This window comes from Mesoplodon densirostris, chromosome 5 (genome assembly GCF_025265405.1).
Source record: "Mesoplodon densirostris isolate mMesDen1 chromosome 5, mMesDen1 primary haplotype, whole genome shotgun sequence".
NCBI classification, from domain to species: Eukaryota; Metazoa; Chordata; class Mammalia; order Artiodactyla; family Ziphiidae; genus Mesoplodon; species Mesoplodon densirostris.
In genome coordinates, this window is record NC_082665.1 from 148386869 (window position 1) to 148409434 (window position 22566).

Below are 22566 nucleotides of genomic sequence, written 5' to 3' on the forward strand. Positions count from 1 at the left end.
ATCTCCTGCCTCAGGTCCAGGCTAGATTTTATTCCAGTGCTGGGTTGATGTCGTAGGGCAGTGATACTCAGATTTTACTGCACATGTGAATTACCTGGGCATCTTGTGAAACTGCAGGTTTTGGTTGAGTAGGTCAGGACTAAAGGAGATCTATCAGAAGAGCCTTTGCTCTGCTCATCACCACCCAGCACCCAGCACCCAGCCCAGTGTCTGGCACGTGCTGGTGCCCAGGAAATCTGCATGGGAGGGATGAATGGGCAGGCAGCCACACCACCCCTCCCTACTCTAGTCTGCCGTCCGGCCTTCTCTGCCCCCAGCGCGGAGGGTGTGAGAAGCACCCCTAGCCTCCAAGTTTACATGCTTCAGCTGTCATCACCCAAAGAAGTACCAAGAGAGGGCTTTGGTCCTCTATTCCCTGGGAAAAAGACCCAAAGAGGCTCAGCTTGGCCAACGACCCATCAGTTTCAATCAAAAGAGAAATGTAATCACATTATATGAAAGACTGTGATCTCGCGGATGGGGGCAGGGGGCAGTTTTCATGAAAAGCAACAGCAGACAATCCAATCGGTGTCCTTTACAAAGAGCATCATTTCTGGGATCTGTACCACGAACGCCCACACTTAGCTTTAGCCCTCGTATGCTTAGGAAGCGCACACCACTGTCCCATTCACAGGCGGGGCAGCTGAAGATTAAAGCAGGTAACTTGCTCAAAGGCACATAAAAGTCAGAGGCAGAGCCCTTATCCAGGGTTGCTGGACGTCAGGAGATCGGCAGGACGGGGACAACCCTCACAGTCACCAGCTGTCTTGTCCGCAAGAGGGCAGTGTTCTGGGCCAGACACTGAACGTTTAATGTTCTCAGCGAAACGTCAGGAATATTTGAGTAAGAGGAAATCAGACAGACAAGTGTTCCTCTTCTTTTCTTTATTAATGAGCTGGGATACACAAAGACTTAATAAAAGTTACATAAAAGGCTCGAGCATCATTGAGACCTTCAGGCATCACTCTCATTTCACGACAATGGCCACCTGTGTAGACAATGGCTAACACTGTGTAACAGAAGCTGGGCGCTCACGGGCACTCAGTCATTCAAGTATCTTTCATTCTAAGTAAACCCGACATGGACTTTCTAATCCAATGGGCTGCGAATGGAGGGAAACTGTCTCTGGCTCCGGATCTTCTGTAACACGTCCGAGGGGCCTTTGGGTTAGAGCTGCCACGGGTTAGTGGGTCACTCCTCCTAGGAACATGAGGCAGACCGCACCAGGCTGACAGGCATTCTCCACAAGAAGAGGGGGGGCAAAGTCCTAACAGAAGCCATCCAAGTGTCCCCTGTGAGGGAAAGTCAGTGGCCATCGCCCCAGGCTGGGGGTGGAGAGGATGGCTAGCCTTACTTGCTGGGGAGAAAAGAGCCCTCTAAGTGGGGGAGGGGCGGAAGAATGTTCGAAGGAAATCTGAGGGCACACAGTGGGTGAGAGGATTTCAGGAAGGGTGTGCTCCAGCGGGCATGAAGGGAGCACGATTCAGATGGAAAACCAGTGGGAACACCAGAATGCCACCAAAGACACAAGTCCCATTGGGCTCCACAGTCAGGAAGCAGCATGGCCAACTGGTTTTCCAGACTGACCCCGCCAGGTGACCGTGTACCGGGGATGCCCTTGGGTTTGCTCCACTCAGGCCTATCCAGAAGCTGCCACTGCCACAGGCGTCCACAGTTCTCTAAAACGCAAAGAACCGCCTTTTAAAAGTGTTATCCACCCATCTCACCTATGGGGAAAATCAGGTCACGGGAGATGAAGGCTGACCATTAGCTCAACAAGGAGGCTTCAGAAGGCCATCCCGTACCCAGTTTCTTCCTCCGGCATTGTGGGCTGAGTGCAGGAGAGATGGAAGATGGGGCCGGGGGTGGGGCAGATGTGCTGCCCTGTTGGGTGGAGGGCCTAGAAGCAGCTGGAATCCCTTTGTCTGGTTACATTCACAGCTAAGGGCTTCGTTCTCAGTCAACTGATCTAACAAGACTCCCCGTCCAGTGCCGTCAGGGAGCTGCAGGCTCCACAGTGGGCAGGGGTGCTGGTGGTGGTCCGTGCCCGGGGCCTTTCTGAAGTGGACGCTGCCCCGTGTGCAGGGCTTCCTGTCCTGCTCCTCCAAGTCGCTCCATCACCGCATCTCCATCCTTCCTTCTTCCCGCTGTCTTGCCTCTTCCTCATCTCCAGTTTGCAGCTGCCACCGAACTGCACCCGGGCTGCTAGGGTGTGGCTCAGAGGAGCGTATCGGTTGGAAAGAGCCTCGTCCTGTTAGTGTTTAGAAGGCCCATTAACATTACAGGATCTTGGGAAGCTCTGAAGTGCCTGATCTGGAATATTCTTTGTTATCTTTCCTTTTAGGGTCAGAAAAAAAGGGCCATTTAGACAAAGAAGTTTGATTTTCCAACAAACAGAAGTCCCAACTGTTTTTTCCGGCATCAGAATCACTCTCTGGCTGCGTTCCCCTTCCACCACGTTGCTGGTGATCTTGCTGAGTTAGGAACTCAGCATATTTTCAAAACTGGGGAAGAATCCAGGTGCCTCAATGTCCAGCTGAGTGCTCACTTTCCCCGGGTTTCTTTCTCCAAATGGTGGCCAGGCCACTCACTAGGGATATCCTAGTTTGCTTGGTGGCCTGATTTGTAACAGATGGAAACTAAGGTCACTAGCCGGCCGCCTCATCTTTTGGCTCTCTCTCGAGGGTGCGCTGTCCATCCATCCCGCCCCAGTCTGGCTCACACCAGCAGCACCTGAGAGGCAGGTGGGCGTGGTCAGGAAGCTACGGGACTGGCCCCTTGTAGAAACAGGTGTATGGGAGCCATGTCGTCACCCCAACCTTACTTTCTCCTCCACTTACATAGTGTAGTTAAGATCCAAGAGGTTAATAAAAGTTCCTGCCAGAAAGGCAACCTGTAATACTAAGTTTGCAAATGCTTCAAGGGGTTTTGCTCATTTATTGGACTTAAGAAGTGAGTCAGTTGACTCAAAGGGAAAATGGCTTCAGGTCTTGGTGCTGTTTTAGTAAGAACAGTACTGGATCATTTTTGGTTAAGATTTAGCACGAACTAGAGTTTTCCAGATGGTGTCCATGTTAGCTGACTTTGACGCAGAGACCGTACACGCCAGTTCAGTGTGTTTGTATCAGAGGCACCAGACAGCACAGGTGATGGGAGAAAGCCCTCTCCCACGGCTGCGAAGAACACAGAACTTAACCCACACCACCTGAAAAATACACGAACACTTTTGCGACTCCAATAAACTTACTTAAAATTTATATATTTCCAGGGTAATGAGAAGCCCTTTTAAAACTGACGTGCCCGTCTCTCCCCTCAGCAAAACAAAATTTGTTTCCTAATATCTGCATCCTCAACCACAGTAAAACCTTCTGGGTACACACATCTCTCTTCTCTCCAGTTTATAGTAGGCCATGAGTAGGGTCTGTTTCTCCCGGGGCCTCCAGCCACGGTCCCCATGAACTTCTGGTCTCTCGGTCACTCTGCTTTCACGTTGAGTTGAGTTTTGGCACGGCTGGGAAAATTCAGTTAAAAAACCACCATATTCCAGACATGTTATAGAAGAGGTCTGCTGAAGACTTGAAACTTCACCAGGCAGTGGGCACAGACCCCTTTAATAAAATAATAATCCCTAAAATAATTTAAAAATCTACAAAAGACACCCAAGCTCAGACACTGTGGACCGGGGTTGGGGTGGGGGAAGCGTGATCATGGCTTGTTTTTGTACGTGGATAAACACTTCCACATCAAACCCACACTATGTGGTTCAAAGGAACAACACAGCCATCAAGAGCGCGGAGGGACCGGGTTGCATCAGCGCAGGGACTTGGATGCTGCTTTGTGTACCGTTGCCTCTTGGTTGCTGCTGAGACACAGGGCAGCCCGTGCCCTTCCAGCAAAACCAGACTCTCTCTCCTCCCTGCCCAGCCTCCCTCTCTCCCTGTCCTCAGGCCAAGGGTCATGGTTAGAATGGTCTTCAGTGCGATTAGGCAGTGGAGGGGTCCCAAGGGCTGGCCAGTTCCCGGTCACTGTGCCCAGGGCCTCGGGCCATCACAATATCACGCACTGCAGTTTGTGGGTGCCAGTGGCCCGGTCTCCCCGCCATTTGGTTTTCTTCTTCTTCTTCTGGCTTTTTTCCGGAATCTGTTGCCTTTTGAGACGAGGAAGGTCAGAATAACAACGTTAGAAAGGGCTTTGCTTCTCCCTGCCTTCTCCTCCCTTGCCCCTGGGTCTGCGGCTGGGAGCCCAGTTCTGGCTCTGGAAGGGGAGGGGGCTGGGGGAGGGGGAGGGGAGGAGGGGCCGCTGTCCTGGACGCTGGAGGAGGAGAGCCTGGCCTGGACGGTGTCTCTAAGGCGAGGAGGTGGGAAGGGAGAGACGGCAGAGCAAAACCTGTCACGCTGCTGGTGAGACTTCCTGATACCACGCTGTGGCTACGTTTATTTCAATCACAAGCTATGTTATATGTTATACAGGGTTGGCTTCTATGTCTGTGTTTCATATTTTAAATAAAATGACAGGTCAACTGAGCACAAAAGCTTTTTACGTGTTTCCTGTTCATTTTTCCTACATCTAAAACCTGCCCTTGGAACTCGAGGTCCATAACCAAGACATCACCCCCTCCTGCTGTGGTAGCATCTCCTAACTCCAGGCAAAGGCCCAAGAGAAAATCGCTTCCCGAGGGCAGGACTGCCAGCTAAAGCATAAGGTGAAGGCTGCAAACCACAGTCCACGCTGGGGAATGATGAGAAAAGGAGGTTGTTGGGTGTGTGTGTATGGGTGTGAGTGTGTGCACGCACTGTGGGGGCTGAGAGGCGGCAGGTTGGGAAGTGCACGGCGACTCCATGACTAAGCAACAGCCCTACAGGTCGGCATAAGACAACATACCAAATGCATGCGGTCTGAGAACCACTGGTTAGGCCGCTCTGTACGTTGAAGATTTTGGCAACAGGAAAGGTGGGGGGACAGTGAGACCAGCCAGGACACTGTCTCCGTCATCTAAGCATGAGATGATTAAGGTTTGGACCTGACTATGCAAAGGAATCCACAAGAGACTACAGCCTGGGATTTCTGACACTCCCTGGAGACCGACAGTGGGTAGGGGCTGGAAAGGAGACACATGTACAAAGCCTCTGTGATTGGAACCTGGGGATCAGAATGCTGCTTGTTCAGGTGAAATGTCAAGGGGTGCTCTGACATCAGGGAAGAGGAGAATGGCCTACTTTTTACCGTGTTGGCAGCTTTGGTGTTGGGAGAACAGCGGGGGCAGGATGGAGGCGCTGTCCTCAGGGAGCCTGAGCTTCAGGATGGAGGGGAGGCCAGGGAGGCACCTCACGCAGGAAAGCACTTTGTTTAGCTTGTGGCTTCACCCATAGGGAGTCGGGGAGAGCAAAGATAGGTGGGAAGGACAGAGATGGACAGAAGTGTAAGGAATCCAAAACTAGGGACTTCCCTGGCGGTCCAGTGGTTAAGAATCCGCCTTCCAATGCAGGGGACACGGGTTCGATCCCTGGTCAGGGAACTAAGATCCCACATGCCGCGGGGCAACTAGGCCCACGTGCCACAACTGCTGAGCCCATGTGCTCTGGAGCGTGGGTGCCACAACTAAAGAGAAGCCCATGCGCTGCAACGAAGAGCCTGCCTGCTGCAACAAAGATCCTGCGTGCCGCAACTAAGACCCAATGCAGCCAAAAAATTAATAAATTAAATAAATTAAATTAAAAAAAAAAGAAAGAAAAGAAAACCAGGCCCAGAACCGCCCAGCCTGGGCCTCAGACACGGCGCCGTGCTCCTCCAGCCTTCCCGGTGTCTGTCTGGCCACAGAGGCCCTGCTTCCAGGCAGGCGAGCCTCACTCACCTAATTACTCTAACCAGGTCATGGAAGGCTCTGTCGACGTTGAGAGGTGGGTCCTTGGCACTGGTTTCTATGTACGGAATCTGGAAAGCAAAGCAGCGTTACGGAGTTCCTGTAACAGTGTTACATAGTCCTGTTCCCTAAAAAGGCAAATTCTCAGAGGTCCCGAGGAACCCTACGAAGCCCCCATGGAACCCCGGCTCCTACAACCTCAAGCCCTCAGTGGTTTTTCACTCTATAAAGTCGGAAAGTTTTACTGACAGCTTTTCTGATTCTCTCTTGTTCTCTGGTCACAGAGATATTTAAGAGCCCCCTAAAAACAGAATAAAAATGATCTTTTCAGACACTTGAAGACTAAAGACTGTTTCATTTATCAAACTGATGTATGTTCGGATTCTATTCAGTTTTCTCTCTGAGGTCTATTTCTCTACCTTAGAGGATTCTGCCCCTCTCCTCAGGTCCTCCAGAGGGGATGCCGGTGGGAAAGGCTGAGGTGAGGCTGGCCCTGGGCAGGACTCTGCACCCTGGCGACCCTGGTGGTCTATGCACCCCACCCCGACCTCAACCGTCTGCCTGGCCCAGCTCTTGCTTGGTCTGCGTCTACGAGCCCAGAGCTCAGCCACGTTTGCAGAAGGATTGTGTCTGCATGTTTAAGGCTGAGGATCATTACCCGGCTGGAAGGCAGCAGTAACTGCGAGATGTGGCTGAGGGGACCCTATAGGGCCGTGTCTACCCCAAGCCTCGGACCGGCACAGGGAGGAAACCAAAGGCTCCATGAGGTCAGGACACGGTCTTCTCCTTTAATAGGGACCCCACAAAGTCAGGAGGCTCATCCCCACTCCCCCAACAAGTGGCGAGCGTGTGGGCTCCGGACAACACGCACAGGCCCCCTAGATGAGATGCAGGTGAGCCAATCACGATTAGACTGAAGAACTTTGGTATTTTCCGCAACCTTCTCCTGATTACAAAATTAAGGCATTTCATTATAACACACTTGAAAAGGAAAAGCTCAGCGAAGAAAATAAAAACGATCAACACTTTAAATGCATGGGGGTCCGGGGTAACAGGGTAAGTCGTTATCTTAGAGGAGCGTGTTGTAAATGATGGCCCAGAGCACATCGTAAAGTATCTTCCCGTCAACGATCATCGCAGGAGATCAGATGTTCACACACCGCTGTGGCTTCAAGCAGGGGCTTGCTCTAGCTGACCCAGACACAAAGGGCAGAGCACGAAGGACTTGGCTCAGACCTTCGAAATTTTCATTTGGCAAATATTTGAGCCTCTGATAACCCCGAGAGGAAACTGCCTTCCACTGTAGGCTGCTCCCTGAGGTGACTGTGGGCTGTTTGGCCTTCCAGGTCTCAACGTCCCTGACCTCACTCATCCTCACGTTAACCCTCTGAGGCAAGCGGTTATCTACGTTTCACAGCTGGGGACACTGAGCTCAGAGTGGTGATGTACTTGCCCAAGGCCACACGGTGGCCAGCAGAGAATCAAGATCTGGACCAAGTGCACACTGCACTTCCCACAGGGCCCTGCACGGACAGGTAGAGGTGCTGAGGTCCGCTGCGGAGCCTCTTCTAGGCATGGCAGGCGCCCCAATAGCTCTTGGGAGCCAGAGTCCTGTGCAACCTTGTGAGGGCAGGACAGCGTTCTTCCCTTTGCACACTCACTCAGCGGGGAAGCGGGAGGGCAGCTGGGGCTGGGACCTCCCCGGAGGCTCTTCACATCCTATAATCCTGCCAGCTCGTAAGTCCCAGGCTCCTGGGGCCTCAGACTTCCGTTGCCTGCTCACAGGCACACCACTGTAGTACGCCCAGGTCCCCAGATGCCTCCACTTTCTTTCTAGGGATCCTGCTTCTGAAGAAACACGGATGTGCATTATCTGGGTTCTTAGAATTCTAGGGTGTTGTAGTCACAAGACTTAAACTAAGGGAAACCCTGCAATAAATGGTAGTACTATTTGACTCCACCAAAGGGCCAGGAAATGCCACCTTCTGCATTGGATGGGGGCGACCTGCCTTGGTCAGCTAAAGAAGAGCTTGCCTTATGAGCTCTGAAATTAGGACAGGAGCTCACAGGGTCATTTGGTCGAATGGTCAATGAAGCAGCAGCGTTCACTGTAGGAGCGTCAGCGGAGAGACTGCAGACCCGGGTTCTAGTGGGGATGGGTGGGCACTCCTCGCCAGCCGCGAAGCCCCCAGAATCCCCTCAGCCCCCTGTGGCTCATTCCCTTTTACCTGCAGAATGGGGCTGCTGCTATCCCCGTGCAGCACCCTTCCCCCGTCCCAGCCAGCCACGCACCCACCCAGGGGTCTGTGAAGGCTCTTAGCATCAGCTCACTGTGCGGAGCCCGAGGCTGTGGGATGCCATGGCTCCTGGCCTCTCTCTGTGCAGGATGTTGGCCGGTGGAGGGCACGGGCACGCTGCTGTCTGAGGCCTGCGTCTAATGCTAAACCCAGAGGTTAGTTCCAAGTGCTCACCTGGAGACTTCTGAGCACACCTGTCTTGGTTGATCACTTCCTCCTCCTTGAGGCATGTTCTTCCCTTGGCGCCCAAGACCCCACTCTGGGCCTCACCCATCACTGACCTCTCTGTCCCTTTTGCTGCTTCCTCTCATTTCCCCATATAACCCACAGCACCGAAGTGTCCCCAGCCTCAAGCCTGGGACCCCTGCCCCATCGACAACCATTCCCCCAGGCTTCATGGTTTTTTTCTTTTTGTGTGTATACACCTCTGTCTCCATCTCTATGTGAGTGTATACATAAATACATAATTATATATACACACAAAATTGAGGTAGAACTGACATGCACTAGTTTCAGGTATACAACTTAATGATTCGATATTTGTATATATTGCAAAATCATCACCACAATAAGTCTAGTTACATCCATCATATATAGTTACAGAACTGTTTTTTCTTGTGATGAGAACTTTTTTTTTTTTTTTTTTGCGGTACACGGGCCTCTCACCGTTGTGGCCTCTCCCGTTGCGGAGCACAGGCTCCGGACGCGCAGGCTCAGCGGCCATGGCTCACGGGCCCAGCCGCTCCACGGCATGTGGGATCTTCCCGGACCGGGGCACGAACCCGTGTCCCCTGCATCGGCAGGCGTACTCCCAACCACTGCATCACCAGGGAAGCCCGTGATGAGAACTTTTAAGATTTACTCTGGTTTCATGGCTTTAGATTCTACCCACATGCTGCTGATTTCCAGTATTTACCTCCAGATGGTGTATCTGACAGCGGTCTGGACACCTCCCCTTGACTCTCCCCTCAGCTCCTCAACCTAAGCGTCTAAAACAAAGCTCCTGGTCTTCCTGACGTCCTCGGTGCTCTAGTCCCCCTGCCCGGTTAGTGCAACTCCAGTCTTCTGAAAGGTCCTCATGCCCCAAACCTTGGCATCCTCCTCAAATCCTTTCTCTGTCACCCCACATCTGGTCTGTGGACAAATCCTGTCGGCTTTCAGAAAGACACCAGAATCCACCCGCTCCTTGCCACCTCCACGGGCACCACGCGGGTCCACGTCAGCCGGCACCTGGCTTACGGTACAGCCCCCAGAGACCTTTCTCCACACGGGCGCCAGAGGGAAGCTGTTCAGCCATGAGTCAGGCCATGTCACTCCTCACTCAAGACCCTCCAGTGGGGCTTCCCTGGTGGCACAGTGGTTGAGAATCTGCCTGCTAATGCAGGGGACACGGGTTCGAGCCCTGGTCTGGGAGGATCCCACATGCCATGGAGCAACTGGGCCCGTGAGCCACAACTACTGAGCCTGCGCGTCTGGAGCCTGTGCTCCACAACAAGAGTGGCCCCTGCTTGCCACAACTAGAGAAAGCCCTCACACAGAAACGAAGACCCAACACAGCAAAAATAAATAAATAAATTAATAAACTCCTACCCCCAACATCTTCTTTAAAAAAACAAACAAACAAAAACCCTCCAGTGGTTTCCCCTCCACTCTGAGCACAAGTCCATAAGGCCTTAACCCCCCGCTCTGACCTCACGTCCTGCTACTCATCCCTCCTACTCCTGCTCTGGCCGCTCCGGCCTCCTTTCACCTCCTTGCTGTTCCTCAAACTCCCACCTCAGGGCCTTTGCACTGATTATTCCTCTGCTGGAACATTCTTTCGCCAGATATCCAGAGGACCCACTCCCTCACCTCCTGTCAGTCCTCACTGATACGCACCTTTCCAGTAAGGCTTTCCCTGACCACCTATGTGTAAAAGCAGCCCCCCACTCCACGTTCCCTACCCCCTTCCCTGATTTACTTTCCCAGAGCACATGTCACCTTCTGACACGCTCTAATTTGTTGCCATCTCTAGAAGCAAGCACCCTGAGGCAAGGAGTTTTGTTTGCCAGGGCCTAGGACTGTTGAATGAATACGCGAATAAACACAGAAGGCAGAGACAAGCAAAACGAACTCGCGGTGAGCCCCTCTCTCTACTTACAGAGCTGGGCCCACCGGGCAGAGGGAAGGGGCAACCCTGCAGACCTTCCAGGAGGCTGGGTGAACTTGTACATAACTGACCACTGAGGCCAGGGCATGGCTGTGCTATGCGGGGGGAGGGGTGGGAAGAAGCCCAGTGATCCCACCATCCAGTGGGCAAAGGGGCATCCCAGTGAACTGAAAAAAAAAAAAAAAAAAAGCAACGCAAAGATGTCTGCTGACATGCACTGTGTGGCCTGGGCAAACCTCGGTTTGATCACTTGATGAAGACAGTGGTGCCTACCTCAACGTGTGGTTGTCGGGAGTAGATGGTCCCCCAGCACAATGCCTGGCACAGAGCAGGGCTCAGTGAAGGTGGCTGATCTGACGATTCTGAACATAGTCAGGCACTGGCTCAGAGACAGGGACAAAGCCAAGCCTCTGCACAGCCCAGCGAGGAACCTGCTGCGTCGGGGCCAGGAGGTGAATGCACCTGCCCTCAACAGCAGGGCCTCTAATGACTGCCAAGAAGGTGCTTTCTCTCTGGCCTGTTGTCTTGTTTCACAAAACATCCCACAACCTATGTGCCTCTATGTGGATCTAGGCCACTACCTAGGAGGCCTGTGTTTCATTCCAGTAGACTAGGACTGCAGGAGTGAGGGGCACTGACAGCCCCTGAGCCCTCACCCCGACACCCCCCCCCACACACACACGCACACACGCACACACACACACCACCTACATTGTGTTTGGTGGCCATTTCTTTTCCTTGCTCCCTGGTGATTTTCCTCAAATGCATCAGATCGACCTTGTTGGCCACGAGGATCATTGGGAATGACTCCCTGGGAAAAAAGAGGAACAGCAGCTCGTGAGCTTCCCTTGGTGAAGGCAGGGCACCCATGCCTCAGGCCTGACACAGCACACAGCACCTCCCTCTGGGGCTGGGTTAACTTCACAGTCTTTCCCTCCACATCTCCTGGAATGGAAGAGGGACCCGGGGGCTGCTGGCTGCCTTGGTTTGAAGCCTCAGGCCTGTTGCAAGGTTGAGTGGAGGCCCTCCTGGGAATCCCCTGGCTCTGCACTGACTGGGCCAGCGGCCAGGTTCCCAGACCTGCTTCCTCTCATCTCCCAGTCACCCTGACACACCACCCATGCAGGCCAACATGCTGTGGCCATCAGCAGTGACTTGTGAAGAGCACCGGGGCCAGGGCTGGCACACAGTTGCCACTCAAGAAATAGCAGCTGCAAAATCAGGATGGCTCCCAAGAGTGGAAGGGGGGGATCAAGAGGCATGTCTGCCTTAAAGGTTCCCGTGGACACACGGGGCCAAACTGCTGTTCCAAAGTGAATGAAATGCCAGTCTTTGTCAGCATCGAGTATTTTCATAAAGAAATTATAATTTGATGGGTGAAAAGTGGTACTTTATCCTTCTTCCTTGCACTTCTTTGATGAGCAAGAAGGTTGAATATTTTCCCGTATCTGTGTCATGTACGTTTTCTCTTTAGAGAGTCCTATAGTCAGGGGCTTAACCCACATTTGTCTCTTGGAGCTCTGTGTGTAGATGTGTGTATGTGTGTGTGAGTGTATGTCCCTTTACCTTGAAAAGTTATTAACACTTTGCCTTTGAGATAAGTGTTAACTGGATTTTTCGAATTTTGAAATTTTCGAAAATTTTGAATTTTCGAGATTTGTTCAAAGCTTGCTCTTTTCCTATTAGCTTGTCCTTTTACTTTTACATTGCCTCTTTAAGAGCCAATTAACTGAAAAGACCAGTTGGGCTTAAAACAGACTCCAAATTATTTAACTACGCCATATTATGCTAAGGAAAACATGAGCCTTTAATAGGGGCTTAGAAATCTCACAGTCAAATGTGATGTAACCAGTTACAAGGTACGCTGGAGAGAAAATTCACTTTTTCTTTGACTGTAATAAAATTTGGTTACATGGGAGCTGAAAAACAGATGTTATTTATGATTCCTTGACTCATCGGTGGGGACAGCTTAGGAGAGACGGGAGGGGGCCGACGCCTCGAGGCCTTGGCTGTGTGTAGACTCCTCTGGCTGTGTGGAAAGGTCTGAATTCAGCTCTGCCCCTCGAACCTCAGCTTTCACCTGAAGACCTGAGAAAGACAGACAGACAGACAGAGCCCACCCTGAACCGGGCATGGGGAGGTCCCGGCCTGGCCGCCCTCACCTGTCCTTGACGCGCAGAATGAGCTGGTGGAAGCGGTCCACGTGCTCGAAGCTGGCCTTGTCCGTGACTGAGAAGACGATGAGGAAGCCGTCCCCCGTGCGCATGTACTGCTCCCGCATGGCGCTGAACTCCTCCTGTCCGGCTGTGTCCAGAACTGGGGTGGGATGAGGCTGCTCAGGGACTGTCACCACCCACCCTGGAGCCCCTGGGGCCTGTGGACCCCCAGGCTGCTCCTGCGGCCCCTGGGGTGACTCCATCGAGCTGCCCCCAAGAGCTTCCAGGCTGTGCTTGGTTAGGGTCCAGCAGGGCCTCAGACACCTCAGTGTGAGGTTCTAACGGACTCATTTGTGGACCCACTGACTCCAGCCCACGGTGCTCCCTGGGCCTTAATTCTCTGCCTACAGAAAAGCCTCATAAAGCCAGTGATCAACTCTGCTGCAAAATCCCTCTGGAGTCCCCAGACCTAGGCTTAAAGCCCTGCTGCAGCCCTTACAAGCTGATTCTGGGGAAAGTCACCTGACTCTCCGAGCCTCCATTTTCCCCTTTGTAAAATGGACACAGTGGGGTTTCCCTGGTGGCGCAGTGGTTAAGAATCCTCCTGCCAGTGCAGGGGACACGGGTTTGAGCCCTGGTCCGGGAAGATGCCACATGCCGCGGAGCAACTAAGCCTGTGTGCCACAACTACTGAGTCTGCGCTCTAGAGCCCGTGAGCCACAACTACTGAGCCTGTGCTCTAGAGCCTGCAAGACATAACTACTGAGCCCGTGTGCCACAACTACTGAGCCTGCGCTCTAGAGCCCGTGCTCCACAACAAGAGAAGCCACCACAATGAGAAGCCTGTGCACCGCAACCAAGAGTAGCCCCCGCTTGCCGCAACTAGAGAAAGCCCGTGCACAGCAACGAAGACCCAACACAGCCAAACATAAAAATAAATAAATTTTCTTAAAAATGGACACAATGCCTCTACCTTGCAGCTCCTTTGGAGGAGAGCCCTGGGACAAGCCTGAGGGAAGCCCCAAGAGGCCATCCCCAGGTCAGGAAGGGTCCTCAGTCCCTGTGCGGACAAACGCCAGGCAGGGCGAGGAGAAGAAGCAGCCCCCTGAGAGCCGGGGCCCTCACCACCTAGGATGCGGCTGCTACAGGGTGGTGGGATGTGGGAGCTGAGGTAGCTGGGGAGACGGAGGCTGCGGGGGGAACCTCTTCGCAAAGGCTCTTCCCCCCAACCCATCCATCTCTTCCACTACCCGCACCGCTATTCTCCAGAGATAAAATGCCCTCCCTGACTGTTTCAGAGAGAGGTCACAGCCTCAGCGGCGTAGGGGGTGGGGGTGTCTCCCTTTAGACCTGCAAGCCTGGCCGGCTCCAGCCCTGTGGGCGCTGTGAAATCTGAACCCTTCAGCGGCCTGCAAGCCCCTGCCCCAGACCCACTTCCCCTCTCCTGCACGCAGCGGAGCGGCTGGTTACCGATTTCAAAGCCGGGTTCGGGGCTGAGTCTGGCTCCTCATATCTCTGGAGTGTGATCCTGGGCAAGCTCACTTCTCTGTGCCTCCTCTTCCTAAAATGGGGCTCGTCGGGGCTGTTTTGAGCGCATGTACTCAGGCCCTCGGAGCAGTGTTGGCACAGAGAAGCCCTATGGGAGCGTCTGCTGTGAGCCTGTGTCCTCACCCGGGGCGCCTCTCTCACCTCCGGGCCTGGGACTCCCTTCCCCCAGCCACCCCTCCTCTCTGCTCCCCTAGCTTGGTGAGCAGGCTCTGACCCACAGAATTCTGCTCCTGAGCCCCCATGACTCTCACCGCCCCCATACAGACCCTTCATGACGCTGTTCTCACTGCCCATGAAAAGGCCCCCAGCTGGACTGTCAGTTCCCAGAGGCAGGGAGCTGGTCTGTGTGTCACTCATCTACTCAGAGCCTGGCACAAACAATAGTTGAATGAATAAATGAATGTGAAGCCTATTCGGTTTCATGCATCCATTCATTCATTCAGGAAATATCTGAGAGCCTACTGTGTGTCAGGCAGTGTTCTAGGCACTATGGATACAGGGGGAATGGGGCAAAATCCTTGCTCCCATAGGATTTACATATACTCTAATAGGAAGGCAGATAAATGAATGGATAATATTATATCTAGTAAAGTGAGTACATACTATGAAGACCAATGGTGCCAGTTGAAGGAAACTGGAAGAAGTTGGTGTCGTTTTGGATAGGGAAGGAGAGCGTCTCTAGGAGAAGCTTTTGAACAGTGACTAAATGATGGGGGAGGGGGAGCCACATGGCCGAGGGCAAGAGCACTCCCGGCAGAGGGAACACAGTGGGTGGAGGTGTGCAAGGGCAGGCCCGCTGGCCTGGGGAAGCGGAGGGACTGGTGAGTGGAGGATAGGAGGTGGGGGCAGGTGATGGGGGGTGGGCTGCTGCACCGGGGTAAGGCTGACTTCATTCTAAGCAAGAAACGGGCCACCGCAGAGACTGGGCCAAAGAGCGAAATGATCTATAGGACATTTGAAAAGTTTATCCTGGCTGTTGGGAAAACCCAGACCAAGAGTAGAAGCAGCGGCACTAGGTAGGAGGTTATGCCATAACCAGCAAGACAGGATGGAGGGCTGGACCAATGGTGGGATGGGGTGGACGCTGTGAGAAGTGACCAGGTTTAGGCCACTTTCTAAGACAGAGCCAACAGGAGCGGGGCGTTCTGGGTGGAAATGTGCAGACGTGGGAGTGGGAGAGAAGAGTGTTGAGGACAGTGGCTGTCTGGGGCCTGAGTCAAATGAATGGTGGTGTCGTATCCCGAGGTGGGGAAGACGGTGAAAAAGAGGGTTGGGAGGGCTGAGTTTTTGACACACACTTCAGAACCTCTCAGACACCTATGTGGGTTTCAAATAGGCATTTGCAGACTTCAGTCAGAAACTTAGAAGAGGGGCAAGAGATACAGATGTAGGATATATCCATCTACATGTGTGTGGATGGCAAGGAAAGCCACAGGACGGGCTATCCAGGACCCCCAGGAAGCCACGTCTCCTCAGGAGATATCTTGAGCTCGTGCCTGAGAGAGTGACCTTGTCCCCACAGCCTGTCGCCCCTGCACGTCCTCCTGAGTCACTCAGCATGGCAGAGGGGCAAGGCTCGGCGGACACACGGACCCAGTCTGTGCCCCACGCACAAGAGCCTCGGTCTCCTCATGGACGAAAGGCGGGGCAGGGCTCCTGGGTCTTCAGGATTGAGTTCTGACATCCTAGAATTCTTTGGTCTGGATACCAAATGAAGGGGCTAAGAAAATAAGATCTACAGCTGAGGACCAGTGGGGTGACTGAGGCAGTTTCCGCAGTTTCCTCGGGAGGGGGTGGGGAACGAAGACTGCACCTTCACCCAGAGGGAGTGGAGCCTTTGGTCCTAAGTAAATCCCACTCAGAAATGCAATCAACAAAACAGATGAAAATGGCATGGATTTGGCTGAAGTGGGGATGGGGAGGCCTGAATTGAATAGCAAAAGACATTCAGGTAATATTGTAATTAATATGCTCATAGATTTTGAGGGTGTATATTATCCAAAACAAAAACTAAAGGTCTGAGATATTTAAAAATCTGATCATTCAGAACTTAAAAAAAAATGATTCAACAGGGAGTTGAAAATCAAAATGGACCCTCTAGAACAGAGAAAAAGTCATTTCAGACATTGATGGCCTTAGAAATTACATTACCCACAGTTTCTAAGAGAATTCTTGGAGGATATACACCAGCAAAGTGAAAAATAGATCCATGAAAGAGAAAGACGAGTGGTATTATAAACAATGGTACCAATGGTATGCAAAGGAAGCAGAAAAACCTAAGAGTTAAATTTAAATAAATATTATAACACAACTTGGAGAAAATGAATGGCAATTTAGAACTAAAATCTATGCTGATCCATATGTGAGGGTATGGGCTGGGAAAAAGTAAGTCGTTACTAAAGTGCTTGCCTTATCTGGGAAGAGTTTAAAGATATTGATTACATCCAGATGTTGATAGAAAAACATAAGTATATACACACATATGTGTATAGAATAACCACCTGAAATAAAACTCAAACCTTCCTAATCATTAGAGGAAAGAAAAACAGGACTAAGTAAATGGCACAAATCCAATGAAACTATACAAAAATAAGAAAGTTTAAAAAGTAGACATGAAATAAGATGGCAGAAATAAATCTATGATGAATGACAGTAAATGCAAATGGGTTAAATTCACCCATTAAAAGCAGATACTCAGTACAAAATCCACTTGTCTGCTACTATAAAAGACACGTATAAAACAAAATCACACAGAAAGAGTGAAAAATGAAAAGATAAAAAAAGATATGCCAGCCACATGCATCCACAAAACAGAATTCAAGGCTAAGGAATTAAACAGAACAAACCAGGGTATTTATAATAGGAAAAAGTCCAGCATCAAGAAATGCCAAAGTCATGAGTCAGAAGCATATAAGAATGTTGCCTAAAAATATATATATATATGTATAAAAAACTAATTTTTTAAAACAGTAGGAATTGACAAATCCCACAATCATTGTGGGAGAATTGAACAGTCCTCCCTTAGAGATAGAACAAGTGACTCCCAAAATAATGATTTATCATTAAATAATACAATTCACAAATGTAATCTGAGAGACTGAAAGAATGAACTTTACATTCAAAACCATAAATAAGTATTTTCAAACACACGTGAAATCGTCATAAAAATTGGCCATATATTAGGCCATAAATAAAAATTTCAACAAATTCCAGAAAGCATAAGTCATATGGATCATCAGAAATGAACAGAAACATGAGTATAAAAGAAACTATCCACTTGAAAATCTAAAAAGGTATAGTGCTCCACAACTCTCCAGTAAAAGAGAAGAGCAAAGCAGAGATCACAAACAATTTAGAATTGTACAACAATAGACAATAATAAAACCCCCTGGTTTGAGGTCAAAGTGGTACTTAGAGGAAAATTACAGCTTTAAATGCACTTCAGAAAACAAGAAAGACTAAAAAGTAACTAAGCATTTTAAACCAAGAGGTTAGAAAAGAAAAAATAAAATAAAACCAAAGAAAGAAGAAATCATCAACAAAAGTAGAAATTAAGAAAATGGGAAGAAGGAAAAAGTAGCTGATATCTAAAAAGCAAAAGCTGATTCTCTGAAAAGACCACTTAAGAAAAAAACCTTTAGGAATTCCTATCAGAGGAAAAAAAGAAAAGATATTTGGAATGAGAAAAGGCCTATGACTATGGATATAGATAAATATTTAATTAGAGAAAACGATCTACAGTTTTATAGCAACATATTTTCAACTCGATGAAATGGGTGTTTTAAGAAAATATAAATGAACAAAATTGGCTCAAGAAACTATATAAAACCTGAATAGGCCAATAATTATCAGTGAAACTGAAGAGACAAAAATGACCCCACGAGGAGCCCAAAGCTAGTCTTGTAATCTACAAATTGTTCCAGAGCAAGGAAAATATAGGAACTTTCTAGCTCATTGTAAGAGCCTAGCATAATCCTAATAAAAACCTGGACAGAAATAGCACATGGGTGTGTGGTGACCGCCAGGCCCACCCCACCTTTGGGGGACAGGAGCAGCCTGCAGGTGTGACCCTAAGAGGTACAACCATCCAATTATTTTCTGAGCACTTACTCGGTACCAACCCCTCTGCTGCTTGGTACTTTGGGTGGTTAAAGAATAAGATGCATCTCCCTCTCAAGGTACTTAGAGGCTAGTTGGGCTGATACTTAAAGAAAAATAACAACACAGGACAGAAAGTGATACATATTACTGGAGATCTAGAGACGGGGTGGGTCCCTTCGGCCTGGAGGGATAATGGAAGGTTTTAGCAAAGAGAGGACATTTATCGAAGAACAGAATTTGACATAAAAAGACAGGGCCTGGGGGCTTCCCTGGTGGTGCAATGGTTGAGAGTCTGCCTGCCGATGCAGGGGACACGGGTTCGTGCTCCGGTCCGGGAAGATCCCACATGCCGCAGAGCGGCTGGGCCCCTGAGCCATGGCCGCTGAGCCTGCGTGTCCGGAGCCTGTGCTCCGCAACGGGAGAGGCCACAACAGTGAGAGGCCCTCGTACCGCAAAAAAAAAAAAAAAAAAAAAAAAAAGACAGGGCCTGGGGAAGGACCTCATAGGCAGAGGAACAGCATGAGCAAGGGCCCGGGGGCTGGAAAGGAGAGAGCAGTGAGGAGGCTGGTGTGCTGGGGGAAAAGGTCTGTGTTGGGAAGAGGAGACAGGGAGATCAGAGGCTGGGACCTTGGATCCTACACTAAAATGTTAGAACTTGGTGGGCACTGGGGAGCTATTGAAGGTCCAGAAAGGAAAGAGATGTAGTCAGAGGAGAGTTTGGCATCCAGAGCGTGAGGGGCTGAAGGAGGGTGCTTGTGAAGAGGTGGAGGAGGACCCCGAGCAGAGGCTACCAGGGTGTCAGCAAAGGCAGTGTGCTTCGGAGGGAGGGGAAAGAATGACCAGGGGCACCCCGAGGACAGGGCACACAGGGAATGGGGGCCAAGGGGAGAGAGCAGGGTTGAGGGCGCCGTGGAAATTCCAAACCGTGGGCCCCAGGAAGGCAGGCTCAACCAGGGAGGAGTGGGGGCCAAGCTGGGCCTTGTCTGGTTTGGGGTCCACCCCTTGCCCACCCCTCCCCTCCCCAATCCTGCAAAAGCCTGGTCCCAGGCCCTGGTCAGCAGCTCTGGGCTTCTGGGGAGGCTGCAGAACACGGCAGCTATGCTTCAAAAAAAACTCATGATCCTGCCTGCATCCCCCATGCCTGATGTCACGACGGCAGGAGGACTCCCGAGACAGAAAGCATGAGTCACCGTGAGAGGTGTTCTGCCAATGTGTGCCTGTGTGAGTGAGACAGACAGGCAGGCAGACAGACTGGAGGAGGAGGGAGGAGAGACACAGAGGGGGCCAGTGCTGTGCATCTCCACCTGCCCTGCCCCCGTCTTCCCACCCGGGGGTGGGCGGGCCCTGCAGTGCTGCTGGGGAGGATTTAAGTGGAAACCCTGGAGCCGTTCTTGGCTCTGGTGGATTCAGAAGCCAAGCCCACATGCTGGCGGGGACGGGGTCCCAGGCAGGCGGGCAGCCAGCATGAAGGCAGCACCTGCTTGGGTCCCTGCTGAACCCTCCCCCATCCCCCTCCCTAGGTCTCTCCCTCTCCTTCCTCCTCCTCCTCCTCCAGGGCTCCCAGAGGGAGGCAAACCCTGGCAAGGGGTCTCGTGGCTCTGACATTGGCCCACAGCTCAGGGTACAGTCCAAGCTCTTTGGCTAAGCGTAGTCCCACTCACTGTTCCGACGCAGCAAGCGCCGTGCTGGGGCTTTATACACACACGTCCTTGCAGTCCTCCTTTTCATGGCCCTGGAAAGAAGGTATTACTGTCCCCCTTGCACAGATGAGAAAACTGAGGCCCAGGGAGTTAAAGGGACCTGCTCAAGGCCACACGCTGGGGAGGAGGGTGCTCCAACTCCCCAAGGTCCAGCTGCCTCAGCTCATCCAGGCTGTTGGCTTCAACCAGAGGGTGTGGATCTGGCTGGGCTGTGTCTCGGCTCCAGGCCTTTGCCCAGCCATGCCTCCAACCAGAATGCCCTCTCAGGGCTCCCCCAGCTGCCCTCCAGAAGGGCTACAGCCCTCCTCCTCTCCTGAGGGCCCCCACCGGCCTCCGACCTCCGACCTCTGTCTTTGAACCCTTGCTGGTGTGTGTGGCTCTGGTTCCTCCCAGACTGTGCCTCTAGGCCGGGCTCAGCTCCCCACCAGGTGGTGGAGCCCCAGAGCGTGGGAGTCTGGCTTTCATTTCCCTGGGTCCCCCAAAAGCTTCGGCACCCAATGAAGGGCTCAAAAAATATTTACAGAATGACTGGACAAATCGCACGCACGCTACAGGAAATGCAATTGAACACAATGTTATTGTGTTCAAACAGCCCACGCCAGCTGTAAGGGAAACCACTAAAAACAGACTTTTAAAGTCCTATAACTCTCCCTTCAGGGTGAAGTAAGGGTTCTGGAATATGAAGCAACACAGATGACAATTTCTGGAGATAATATGCCTCCAAGGACCGTGCGTGGTGTTTTCTATACCCCTCTCATGCACAGGCCCACTGTGCAAGGTAGAAGGGATGTGCCCATTTTACAGGGCAGTCAGGCAGCAAGGTCTATGCTCTTCCTAAGAAAAGACTCCCATTAAGAAATGCCACCTAGTTGAGGATCAATAGTGATGAAGCCTCCCCTTTCTGGGAGAGGGTGTGTATGGGGTAGGCTGGGTGCCGGGCAGAGGGCTGGATGCATCGACCAGGCACTGTTCCCAGAAAAAGGGCCGCTTTCTCCTTCTCCAAAGTGCTGGCCCAGTGTGGGAGCCAGGCCGCTCTAAGGGGAGGGAGCTAAAATCCCGTGGCAGGCGCCAGCTGGCTCCCTGGCGATGGGGGAAGATTCCCTCTGGCAGTGGCCCCAACCTTGACTGGCTGACCCCAGGGGAAAAGTGCTGGCCACCGGCCCCAGGGGACACTTGTTCTCATGACCATACCGCTGCAGCTGCGGGAGTGGGGTAAAGTCGGGGAGGTCTTGGGAGACGTTTCCATGAGGCCCACAGATTCACGGACTTGGTGGGCACATTGCATGTGTGGGCGCACACCCTTTCAGGGAGGGCATCCGTGGCTTTGTGGGATTCTTAGAGGAGCCTGGACCTCCCCGCACCCCACCTCCATGTCGCTCTCAGAGAGGGAAGAGAAGAAAGAGGGGAAAGAGCAGCAGCGGGGCTCACCTGTGTAACCAGGGACCCAGGAGCATCCCAGAGACAGATGGGGGCCTAGGAGGGGCCTGGCCATGGAGAGGAACAGGGAGGCGAAGCAGTGGCCTGAGACCCCGTTTCCACCTCACAACCACTGTGGGGAGCGGGGGGAATGTTACCAGGGAAGACACGGAGGCAGGGCAGGGCTGGGACCTGCTCAGGTTCCTCCTGCTGATGAACGGCAGAGGCATGATCTGAAACCAAGCGTGTCTGGGTCCCGGCCTGGCTGAGGAGCTGGTGGCAGTGTCCCCAAGGCCTGTGAGGAGGGGTGAGGACGGACCACCTGAGGCTTGTGGGGATGGAAGACTAAGTCCTGGAGGCTATGCCTCCTCCCCACACCCCCACCTGGCCACCCCAAACCGTTCACCTACTCCACACCTGCCCCTGGGCAGCCACGTGGAGCCAGGAGGAGAGAGCTCGGCTGAGCCGGCCTGGTTCCCTTAGAGCAGCCGCAGGGCACCCTTAGAACCCCCAGTAGATCTAAACACATCCCCATCCAGTCCCTCCATTCCCAGGCCACCATTTCCCACCGCTTCCTCTTTCCTCAAGCCTCCACCCCCAGCTGAGGATCAAAAACAGATTATCAGGAGCTGAACTCCACAAGTTTCCAAACCAACCTGCCTTGGAGAGAGCAGAAGCCTCATACACTGCAGGTGAGGAAAGTAAAATGACACAGCCACTTTAGAAGACAGTTTGGCAGTTCCTCAAAATGTTAAACAGAGTTACCACGCGGCCCGGCAATTCCGCTCCCAGGGGTGTACCCAAGAGAACTGAAAACACATGTCCGCACAAAAACTTGCACACCAATGCTCACAGCAGCATTATTCATCATAGCCCCAAAGTGGAAACAACCCAAGTGTTCATCAACTGATGAATGGATAAACAAAATGTCATCCCTCCATATACAGCTGACCCTTGAACAGCACGGGTTTGAACTGAGCAGGTCTATTTATACCATTTATATGGGGATTCTTTTCAATAAATATACAAAAATATATGTGTAGAACATCATGTGCAAGACTCGTATTGAAGTGGATGGCCTGTCCTTACATTAGGCATAAGGTGAGTGATATTTAAAATTACTAATCTGTTAGTTTTCTTATTGTTTTATAACTTTGCTTTCAAAGAATTACATAACTGCACAGTATGTCTCTTCCCCTCCTCAGCTTGTAATTAGAGAAACTGCATATCCGTCTATCATCACAAGTAAGTGGTTTCTAAAAAAAATGTGTTTCCAGTACTGTATTATGAATATGACTGT

The 22566-nt window shown here is 51.6% G+C and overlaps 1 protein-coding gene across 3 annotated transcripts in view; it reads right to left on the minus strand.

Annotated features, from left to right (window-relative positions):
- Positions 1–1423: 1423 nt before the first annotated feature.
- The window catches only part of MRAS (muscle RAS oncogene homolog), a 60550-nt gene continuing 39407 nt past the window's right edge, over positions 1424–22566 (minus strand). For all 3 annotated transcript variants that reach the window (XM_060099629.1, XM_060099627.1, XM_060099628.1), the window contains exons 3-6: positions 12508–12661; positions 11057–11156; positions 5891–5970; positions 1424–4186 (exon numbers count right to left, since the gene is read on the minus strand). In XM_060099629.1, coding sequence (XP_059955612.1) covers positions 4087–4186; positions 5891–5970; positions 11057–11156; positions 12508–12661 — 434 coding nt within the window. In that variant the 3' untranslated portion in view covers positions 1424–4086. The remainder of the gene's footprint in view (positions 4187–5890; positions 5971–11056; positions 11157–12507; positions 12662–22566) is intronic.